Source organism: Sander lucioperca, chromosome 13 (genome assembly GCF_008315115.2).
Source record: "Sander lucioperca isolate FBNREF2018 chromosome 13, SLUC_FBN_1.2, whole genome shotgun sequence".
Classification (NCBI taxonomy): Eukaryota; Metazoa; Chordata; class Actinopteri; order Perciformes; family Percidae; genus Sander; species Sander lucioperca.
In genome coordinates this window covers 19,458,484-19,469,420 of record NC_050185.1, presented here as the reverse complement: position 1 = coordinate 19,469,420, position 10,937 = coordinate 19,458,484, and the positions used below count along the sequence as shown (strand labels likewise).

Below are 10,937 nucleotides of genomic sequence, written 5' to 3'. Positions count from 1 at the left end.
CGAACGCGTCACAAATGAAAATGAAGGCCGACAGCTCCTCCAACGGACGACGGCACGGAACACACCGAACAGACTCAAGTCACTGACCTCGCCAGACTGTCCAACGCCGATTATCGGCCCGGTGTGTAACTGCTTTTAGACAACATAGGGAACGAAACAGGAGCGGGAAGGGATTTTGGAGTCTTTCTCTCGGGATTTTGCAGGACAGGATTTTTTTTCGGGGGGGGCGTCACATGATCGGGATATGACGGGAGTATTTTCATGGGCTCAGCATGGGATGGGAGTGACAATTGATTCCCATGTCACCCTCTAGTGCCTGCCTCCCCGCTGCCGGATTTTAAAGTTCTCCAGACGCGGCTGTGTGCGATCTCCACCTGCTCAATCGTGTTTCCCAGCAGACTGAACGGCGTTCATTTCGCATGGCACTCATCAACACCAGATCACTCATGAATAAGGCTTTTATCCTCAATTACTTTTTTACAACCAAGGCTCTGGTCTTTCTCCTGTCGACGGAGACCTGGCTGAAACCAGGTGATAACAGAGCCTTCTCGGAGATCCTCCTCACCGGCTGTTCTTTCTTCAACTCCCAGCAATCTTCAGGTCAAGGCGGTGGTCTGGCCACTCTCTTCAAAGATTAGTACAGATGCAGATTATTACCTGAACCATAATAACAACCATATCATTGATAAAGCTGATTAGATATTTACATTGACTCTAAACGTTGACTGTGCCATTGCTGAAACCACCTTAAGATTATACTTTGCATAAAAGATGAAATGGGTTTGAAGGAGGGCCAAAGCCATTTCTCACACTTAGGCCGATCTTAAAATTAATTTCTAAACAGATCTGTATCACAGGAAGCTAAGTATTCACTGTTTTTATTACTGCCCCACTTATCGTAGAAGAAAACAAATAGTCTCCAGCTAATGAGTATTGAAGGCTGCCTCTGGTAAATGTCATAAGAAAAGCTATAATTTGAATTGCTTCCTAACATTAATTGCTGTAAATCTACAGCACCAGATTTGAATTTTAAATGAAGGCAGCCACCTAAAATTTGGCAGACACATTCAGGAACGTCCCTTAAATGTGTTGTTATACGAAACCAGCTTTGTTTTAATTTGAGGTGCACGCTTTGAAGCATCTGTGCGCCGCTGTAAGATGCATTTTGGCTCAAACACCCCCTCTGGCAGCAGTTATCCTTTATATCCTTAATATAACTGTATGCGTTTAGATCATTGCTGTCTAAACCTTATTCAATATTCATATATGATGAAACTTGTGGTGAGTGCCAAGAATTAATTTTTGAGCTGTCCCCTGCAGATTGTGGCCCCCCAACAGCCTTACATCTTTGGCATTTCCATATCAGCTTGAATGGCTAAATCTCTGCTTGTGGTAATATTTTAAAATTGGAGTGGGTTTAGGTTGAATCCTTGAAAATTAAACTATTCCCCCCACAGAGATCAGAGTGCACCATACAGGCTCGGTAAGAAACCTTTCCGGAGAGTTTTCAGGTTATCTCCTCTGATTCATTGCCTGTAGGAATAACTGAGGGTCAGCAGAATGGCAAATAGAGTCACTTGATTAACTTCCTGTCAGGAGGCGAACTGCTACACTCTCTGGTCGTCATGAAAAGTTACACAAGTTTTGTGACACCGGTTCATTAGCAAACTTGCTGCATTCATTTGAATTAAACCAGCAGACATGTGTCAGAAGACTCTTGCTGGCTCATTTCAAATGCATCAAGGACATTTAATTATTATGCTGATTTGAATTTTGATACACAATGCCTAATGATTAAAGGGTACGCTTTGTTTTTCTTTGGCTTTTTTAGACTACTGCATGGGAAAGCACAGAGCAATTAAGTGGAACAGTGACACAACTATAAAGTCATGTTTTGAAAGATTCAAAGACAATTGAAACATCTGACCCATATATGTATGTGGCAAAAAGTCATCCCAAAAACGCCATTCTGTTCTATTTTGTTTGCTTTTTGGAGCAGACATAAATTACCCTGCTTGGCTTTTTGTGTGTTTGTGCGTGCGTGTGTTCATGTGTGTGTGCGTGCGTGCGTGTGTGCGTGCGTGCGTGCGTGAGTGAGTGAGTGAGTGAGTGAGTGAGTGAGTGAGTGAGTGAGGGAGTTAGCAAGTCTGTGTGTGTGGTTTTTTTGTGTGTGACGTGGTCTTGGTTTGAACTTTGTCGGCTGCACGCACACCCTGGCTCTGTGCTACAGGGAAATGTGGGCGTTGTGTCTGCCAGGCCTCTTACACTTGGCTTGTCTACATGCATTACTCACACACACACACACACACACACACACACACACACACACACACACACACACAAATACATGTGTACACATTCGCAAAAACACACACACACACACACACACACACACACACACACACATGCTCAGTGCATATACAAAGTCAGACACACATGCACAAGAAGAGTTACACACACACACACACACACACACACACACACACACACACAGGGGTACGGAGTCCATTGAGGATTTCATCTTGCTAAATAGTTAACATTCAAACTGGCCAGGCCTGCCAGGCAGCTCACAGCATGATAACATTACCCCCCCACCCCCCTCCCCAGCCTATGTCAACACTCACTGCCTCTCTTACTTCATGGGCTTCCTGCTGCAGTGGCTCATGGGACTCTAATCTAATTCAGAGTTGTTCAGTCATGTTTATTGAGGTGACGTTAATGCAACAGCGCTGGAGCTCACTCTCTCTGCTCCCACTCTCACATAATCTCCCACAATCTTGCATCCAGTAGATGGCCTCATTGTGCCTCTGTGTGCATGCCTGCTGGCTACAAGTTTATCTCAGGACATTAAGGTACCTTCATTTTTAGCTCCTTTTTTCTTTTTGGGACTTTTTTTGGACAGTTTTTGTCAGTGTGGGTAAAGTGCAACATAAAGTGCAAGCAGAAAAGGAGAATACCATCATTATTGTTATTGTAAAAAAAAATGTAACAGTGAGTTATATGATGTGGCCTATTGGTGGATAAGAAAGTCACCAAAATCTGACACCAACCGGGTTTCAGACAGACATTTACATAATTTGAAAAACAGAAACAGTAGTGTTTCCCTTTGCATAAATCATCCCATAATAAAACTTATTTGTCATAAATGTAGGTAGTTAAGGTAATTTCTTTTTGTCTTCATTATACATATTTGGCTTAACTCTTCAGCAAACAATAATACTGCTGTGTGGTGTGAATGTGTGTAGCTTCACGCTTCACATTATCTGGATAGATGGAGCAGTTGTGGCAAGGATCGTGGCTCACAGCAGGCTGCAGCTGAGCGGAGAGAGAGGAGCGCGCATGAAAACGGGTCTTGGAGAGACCAGAGTCATTCCCATCACTCTCCGCCGGCCAGTCAGACCGCAGACACATCACAGGGTAACTGAATGTTGCACAACAGAGGATGAACCTAAAAAGAGAAGCATAACGACTGATAAAAAAAACACCTGAGGACCGTCGCAACAGGGGAGCGTGACTGACTTCCCATGGAGGGGTGCGCAGAGAGGGTGAGCTCCTTCTCTTTCACTTGGTACGAAGATACAAGTTGGATGTATGCCGAAGAGATGTTGATTTTGCGGTACTGATTATTTAAAAAAATTAATCCGTTCAATTACTGGAGTTGATTTTGGATTTAATTCTTTTCAAGCTGACCCAAGACGGCGCTGCGGGTCATGAGCTGTCCACATTCACAGAGCGGAGCGCACGTTGCTTAGATTAAGATTTAGAAAATAAGAACATCAATTGCGCCTCTGTTTCAAAGACGTCAACCCAGGGATTGCAGTGCCAGAGATACTTTAGCTGGGCGGCCAAAATAACTCTTGAATGTTTCTGAAAGCTGAGCGGTGGTTTTGCTGTGTCCACACAAATGGGCACGCGAACTAAACCAAAAGGAAAAAAATACCTCGCATCTGGATTACAGCCTCATGTCAGCATAGGAAGAGCTGTGATATTGATATGAGCTTTCCTACAAGTGATGACTTAGACATTGAATAGCCTATGCATCTCCCTGATATAAAAAGGACAGTTGAGACTTTTGAATGCTGTTGTCAGCCTAATTTGTGGCTCACCACTCTGATGGAAATGTTGGCTGGAGACTGTGCCATATACTAACAGGGAGCTGCATTCAAAGAAATGAAAAAATAAAACACAACACTAAGTAGGCGGGGTGGATCATTGTCGATACATGCACCAATATAATCACACAGACACGCCTAGAGGATCATTAAACAAATCAGATAAACGCAGAGCGAAAACCATCAATAGAAGTTATTGATGAGGTGGTATATAAGGCTAATGATTGGCCAAGCCTCTGTTTACTCAACAGCTCGGCAACAATATGGTGTGAAAGTTTCGCTTGACAGCTGAGGCACCCAGAGAGAGGAGTAAAAGTGCTTTATGCTATTGCATGACTACCGTGCTGACTGGAAAAATTACTGCAATCAACAGCTGGAATATTCCTCCTCCTCTTCAAACTAGAATGTCTGCTGCCTGTGCTGCTGCTGCAGGAATTTTTGGGGGTCACATTTCAGAAGAGATCTTTTTGAAATATTTATAGCGGTTCTCATGCAAGGATGGTGGTTGTGACAAGAAGCCTATGGATGACCCAGTCTGTGGGAGAGCTGGTGCCGAGACAATTGACCTCCCCACCAGCTACGCCGTCCGTCTAAAACTCCTCCCCAGAGAGGCACAGCTGCTGCAGGCTGGGGATGTGATGGGGTGACTGTTGACACCCCCCTCACCCACCCCCTATCTCACTTTATTAGCAGTGTAATATAAACAATGGATCAGAATTTCTCAACGGTTCAAGATGGCAAGCAGCTGCTACCAGAGAGAGACTCGTCCAAACGTGTGCTGACAGGATGCTTCCTCTTCCTCCTCATCTTCACCACGCTGCTAGGCAACACACTTGTGTGCGCTGCTGTCACCAAGTTCCGACACCTAAGGTCGAAGGTCACCAACTTTTTTGTCATCTCGCTGGCCATCTCCGACCTTCTGGTAGCTATCTTGGTTATGCCGTGGAAGGCGGCGACTGAGATTGTCGGGTTTTGGCCGTTTGGTGCTTTCTGCAACGTATGGGTGGCGTTTGACATCATGTGCTCCACTGCCTCCATCTTGAACCTGTGTGTGATTAGTGTAGACCGTTACTGGGCCATCTCAAGCCCATTCCGCTATGAACGCAAGATGACCCCAAAAGTGGCATGTCTGATGATAAGTGTGGCGTGGACCCTGTCGGTCCTTATCTCCTTCATTCCTGTTCAGCTTAACTGGCACAAAGCTCAGACCACCAGCTACGCAGAGCTAAATGGAACATACATCGGCGATCTGCCCCCTGACAACTGCGACTCCAGCCTTAACAGGACCTACGCCATCTCCTCCTCTCTTATCAGCTTCTACATCCCTGTGGCTATTATGATTGTCACTTACACCCGGATCTACCGCATTGCCCAGAAACAGATACGGAGAATATCTGCCCTGGAGCGGGCAGCAGAGAGTGCCAAAAACCGTCACAGCAGCATGGGGAATAGTTCGAGTATAGAGAATGAGAGCTCATTCAAAATGTCGTTCAAACGAGAAACCAAAGTCTTAAAGACGCTCTCAGTCATCATGGGAGTGTTTGTGTGCTGCTGGTTGCCCTTCTTCATCCTTAACTGCATGGTTCCGTTCTGTGAGCCGGACGGTGCCACGGACTTGCCCTGCATAAGCTCCACCACCTTCGATGTGTTTGTGTGGTTTGGCTGGGCAAACTCCTCGCTTAACCCCATCATCTATGCCTTCAACGCTGACTTCCGCAAGGCCTTCTCCATCCTCCTGGGCTGCCACCGGCTCTGCCCGGGGAGCAACGCCATTGAGATCGTCAGTATTAACAACAACATGGGCGCCCCTACCTTGAACCCCAACAATCAATATGAGCCCAAGGGTCACATTCCAAAGGAGGGCAACCATTCAGCCAGCTATGTGATCCCCCACAGCATCCTGTGTCAGGAGGATGAGTTACAGAAGAAGGATGGATGCGGAGGGGAGATCGAGGTGGGCATGGTAAACAACGCCCTGGAGAAACTCTCCCCAGCTATCTCTGGGAATTTAGACAGCGATACTGAGGTCACACTGGAAAAGATCAATCCCATAACACAGAATGGACAGCATAAAACCTCGTCATGTTGAGAAAAGGCAAAGCTGGATCGGAGTACACCGAGGCATGTATGTACGCACAAAGGGAAGAAACGCTTACACAGAAGGACAGCAAAAGTAAAAAAAGAGACAGATATCTTTAAAAAAAAATGCCTGACAGGGAAACAGTGAATGGGATATACAGGACCTTAAGACTGTCAACAAAAATCCACATGGAAATACCTACAGAATGTTTTAAAGTAAAGGCACTTTATCCTGGATATAACTATCTGCAAAATACTCTCAGCATTTATTGATGAAATTGACACATTTGATTTGATGTTGATAATGTGAATATTAAAGCAGAACACTAGCTATGTGCACATGTATACATTTTTTTAATATTTACAAAGATGTATACATTTGCATGTGTATACTGTACAGTACTGACACAGTCCTGGAAGGACATAAACACAGTATACAGTGGAGGAAGATGTAGTAACTATTAGCAAAATGTCTTGTAGGTAGGTGTTTTGTATGTGTTTCATGCAAGAGAGAGCAATGTGAGTAAATTGGTTATGGGTACAGTATAATTAGTTGTTTATTGCAGTTATTTCCCTTCAGTAAGTTTTTTATCATTGTAATATTTTATTACAAAATCAAACCACTTGTAATGCAGTGGTAATTTATTTGCGTTAAAACTGCTTCAGACACCAAAGTAACAATATTCTGATTTAAATTAAAACAGGCAGGGGGCAGAAAATTGAGTTCAATACCGTAAGCCAAGTTGTCATATATTTATAAATATTTTATTTTTACACCACCATACCTACCCATGTTATCTTGCAGTATCTCCAGATTGGAAAACGTCACTCCTATGGTCTACTTTCCTTCCCTTGTATCCTATTCTGATCCATCCTCAGTCATGCCCACCTAGGACCAATCAGACAGGCTCGCCCAAAGTTTTCTCCATTACTTCTCCTCACTCCCTGTTTTCATTGGTCTCCCTTCTCTGCTGCTCTTCAGCAAACCCTCTCTAGGGCCCTAAAGTCTTCTCTCCTTTCCATTTTATCTTCTCACCGTCTCCTCTGGCAGCCCTTCATTTTAAGTCTTTACTCTGCCCACTTAAAGTGGTACTGTAGCCTACTTATGATTCTATTTTTGGTTAGTGCTGTCAGTCCATAATTAAAAAAGAATGTAAATCTGTAAACTAAAACTCCTGCAGTTGGACAGAAGAGGCAGCAGCGTTCATTCAGCTGTAATGCAAGTGACAGTGACCTTTTGCAAACTTGAAGATATCTGATTTTGTAAATTGCTCATGCTGGGAGCCAAGCTGTGCTGTAGTGGCGATGTGGAGCATGCAGTGTGACAGTCGCTCTGTTTGCAGGGGTGGAATCCAAAACCACCACGATGAGGATTACCAAGATATCAAACATATTTGTATAACCACTCTTTTTCCAGGCATCTGCTTTTGTGCTCTAGCATTTAAAAAAATAAAATACAATTAGAAATTAACTGTTGAGGTTAGTCAGAATAAAGCTTTAAAGTTAGTCCCTATGTTGAAATTATTTTATACCACATTTGTTCTAAAACTAAATTTAAAATATGTTTTTTAACAGTGCTCAAACAAGCTTTTTAGATTGATACAGTATATTACAGTTATTTTACAAAAGATAATCGTTTACAATAGGTAGTTTCACATTTAAGGTTAAGTTTCAGTTTAAAGTGAGACTATGTAACATTTGTAAGTATTGTATGTGATAATGGAAAATGCTAAAACATAGTGTCGCAGTAGTAGAGTCATCTGTGACTCTGTAATGTCCATAATACAGCTAAATCCATCTATAGTTTGCTAACATTAGTTAACATTAGCCACAATAAGCTACTGGTAATACCAGACCAAGTAAGGCTTTCCTTTGTAAGAGGAAAAATGTTATTTCTTCTTTCAAAAGTTACATAGTGTTGCTTTAAGTTTACGTTTTATGCATTGTATTTGTAGCCATTAAAATCAAACATAAGGACAAATAACATAAGAATATGATATGCAAAGTCTATGCGTGGCACACAATTATAAAACATGACTAGCTTTCTAGTCAACGCCTGTAAAGCTACTTTTCTGTTGTGTTTAGTGTTGCTGGGGAAAGAATGCTCAACAGCAGGCTTTCGGACATTGTATGCTGAGCATCCACCATGTGCTGCGTGTGTCCATTTAGGCGTGAAACTGTTGCACATCAGAGAAAGGAAGAGCTAATCCAATAGAAAGCAATTGGTCTTGAACGAAGCATTTGATTTTCCTGCTCTGGAAAATCCAATGCTATCTAGATGGCAACAAAGGGAGGGGGGGGGGGGGCTTTTAGCTCAATATGGGGCTTGGCTTGTGATACAAAAGCAACTCATTGTCCTATCTGCCTCCCTGTCCTCGGCTACTGCTAGCTGCTGCTCCATTGCTTTAAAACTGACATTCACGAAGTGGATTTGGATTAACCATCTTTTATAATTAATTAATTTAATTAAGAGCCACAATATACTATAACATCCCTCTTTACTCCTTTGCCTTTTAGAAATTTTCAACCATATCAGCTCAGTAACCCTCCCCTTTCTCTCTTCATCAGTAATTTACTCCCTAATTTTTTCCAAACACAAGCCAGTTCAAACATGCGATAAAACATGAACTGCACATAATCTGTCAGGTTTGGATATGGAGGGTAACTGCCTTAGGGAAGATTTGGTTCCCCCCTCCACCTCCACCCCTACCCCCACCCCCACCCTCTACCCTTATTTTTCTCCATCTCTTTTTATTTTCTCTTGGCTGCCTCTGTCAACTTGATGAGTGTTCTCGATGTTAACAAAGATTTAATTTATTATTTAAAAGACAGGGCCTACTGTTTCCCTTCTGTAGTTTGAGTTGAATCGCTGAATCAAAGCCCCACCTAGACGTTTTATTATGATTACATTATTATTATTGTTGTTGCCAAAATTGATATTTTTGGCTGAATGTGGCTGTACTGTAGCTTATGCTGTGATTAAACCAGTGTTTTTATAAACTGAAATTTTGGGGGGGGGTAGGGGTATTCTTAATGATATAGAGATTAATCTGCCATTTGTTGTTGTGACATCATTGGCATTTACAGGTTTACCAGATGTTTTCCGTATATGCTGTATGTAGACATTTATAGAATCATACCTCTGCTGTATTTTGGCTCCATGAAAAAAAAACCTGAGCCCTCACCTTGTCAACTCGGTGAGTCATCTTTCCAGCCACTGCTTTGATTTTGGAGAAGGGCGATGTCAGTCAACAGTCCCATAAGCGAAATGTTTTGTTTGATCTGGAGCATTTCCTCCAGGCTGCCCTACATGTTGCTTTGGGGAGCAATGGTGACATTACATGGTCTCTCAATCAGTGTAGTTACATGACGTATGACAACTTAAGCAAATCTGACAGTGCAGAATCCCTCCTCTCCCTCCGCCGGTGGGCCAAGGGATGCAGCAGACGTAGGGACGAACAACACTCCAAGGCCCTGGGAATGTGGTGATGATGTTTCATCTTATACAAACTGTCTAGGATAATGATGAAGTCCCTACCTCGACATCAATTCAGTTACAAAGCTTCATGTACAAAATTAAACTGCAGTATTTAGGGTTGGGGAGTGCAGGGATAGAGTATTGTACAATGATGTTCAAAATGTAGTTGTGATCAACACAAGTGCTTTTTATCTTCAAAAATCCCTAATGTGTGTAGCAAATTTACATGCTGTATGTTTTCTCCAGTGTGGGATTATAATTTGCAGTAAGATGCAGCAGTCACTGACTATTTCTATATTTATTTATTTACATGTCTCTGGTGTTCAGTCATGAACGTGATGTCAAAGATTATAACCCTCAGAATAATAACAATATTTAGTTTACAGTTTGTACAAAAAAATGTGCCCTTCTTGTAAAATAAACATGTATGTATTTTTTTTTTCCATCTGCCCTCACTGAGTTGTGTTTATTTGAGAGGGGCCTGTGTGGATTTGAGTGGGGTTGTTCCTTTGACACTGAGTGGCTATTGGGAGATCATGCCGCTACAGCAGAGGATCGATTGAGATTGATTTTGAACGGTGACGCATATTTTTTTCCAGCTCCCTAAGCGTGGTGTCCTCGCTGTGTTCCTGCCTTCGCCCTGCATTTACATAACCTGACAGCCACTTGACAGTTGACACGTACTCTTGCTTTGCTCTCTCCCCCCCCTCATTTGTTAACTTAAATGTGGGCAAACACTTGCAGACTTCAATGCACACACAGTAACCTTGTAAGAGCTAAAAAGCACTACAATAAAGTCAAAAATACATTTTTATCACATTAAACAAAACAGGTCTTGATAACCAATTCATCTGATTTCTCTCATTAGATACTAATGACCTAATGACCTTTGGACTTGTAATTTGCAATCTAATTTAGTGTCTGAATTGGATAAGCCCACAGCTATGAGGTCCCCACCTTTTTATTTTGCCTCCATAGAGTATGGAATGATCAATAATCTCTTGTCATCTCACTTGGCTGGAGCCTGTTTCATTAGCTTTTCACCTGAAGGTTAAACAAACTCAATCTAAATCAGTCTGACTAGTAAGAAATACTTAACAAAACCCATGACCTCAAAGCTACACTGTCTGATCATAGAGTTATACTTCAAAGCATTGCTTTACATATCCCTGGTGAATTGAGAATGGTTAGAATTAACAATTTGTAGATTAGTCTGGTGCTTAATCTCATTTCACACATCTGTGCATTGCTCTGTGTGCATCAATAAC

The 10,937-nt window shown here is 42.4% G+C and overlaps 1 protein-coding gene across 1 annotated transcript; it reads left to right on the top strand.

Moving 5' to 3' along the window:
• The first annotated feature begins 3,236 nt into the window (after window positions 1–3,236).
• On the top strand, window positions 3,237–10,112 carry drd1b (dopamine receptor D1b). Its single transcript, XM_031280877.2, has one exon. It carries the CDS (start codon window positions 4,819–4,821, stop codon window positions 6,199–6,201), a length of 1,383 nt encoding a protein of 460 aa, XP_031136737.1. The 5' UTR covers window positions 3,237–4,818; the 3' UTR covers window positions 6,202–10,112.
• Window positions 10,113–10,937: the final 825 nt, after the last annotated feature.

Coding starts and splice junctions, on each gene's coding strand:
- drd1b (XM_031280877.2), top strand. CDS start 4,819: ATGGATCAGAATTTCTCAACGGTTCAAGATGGCAAGCAGCTGCTACCA.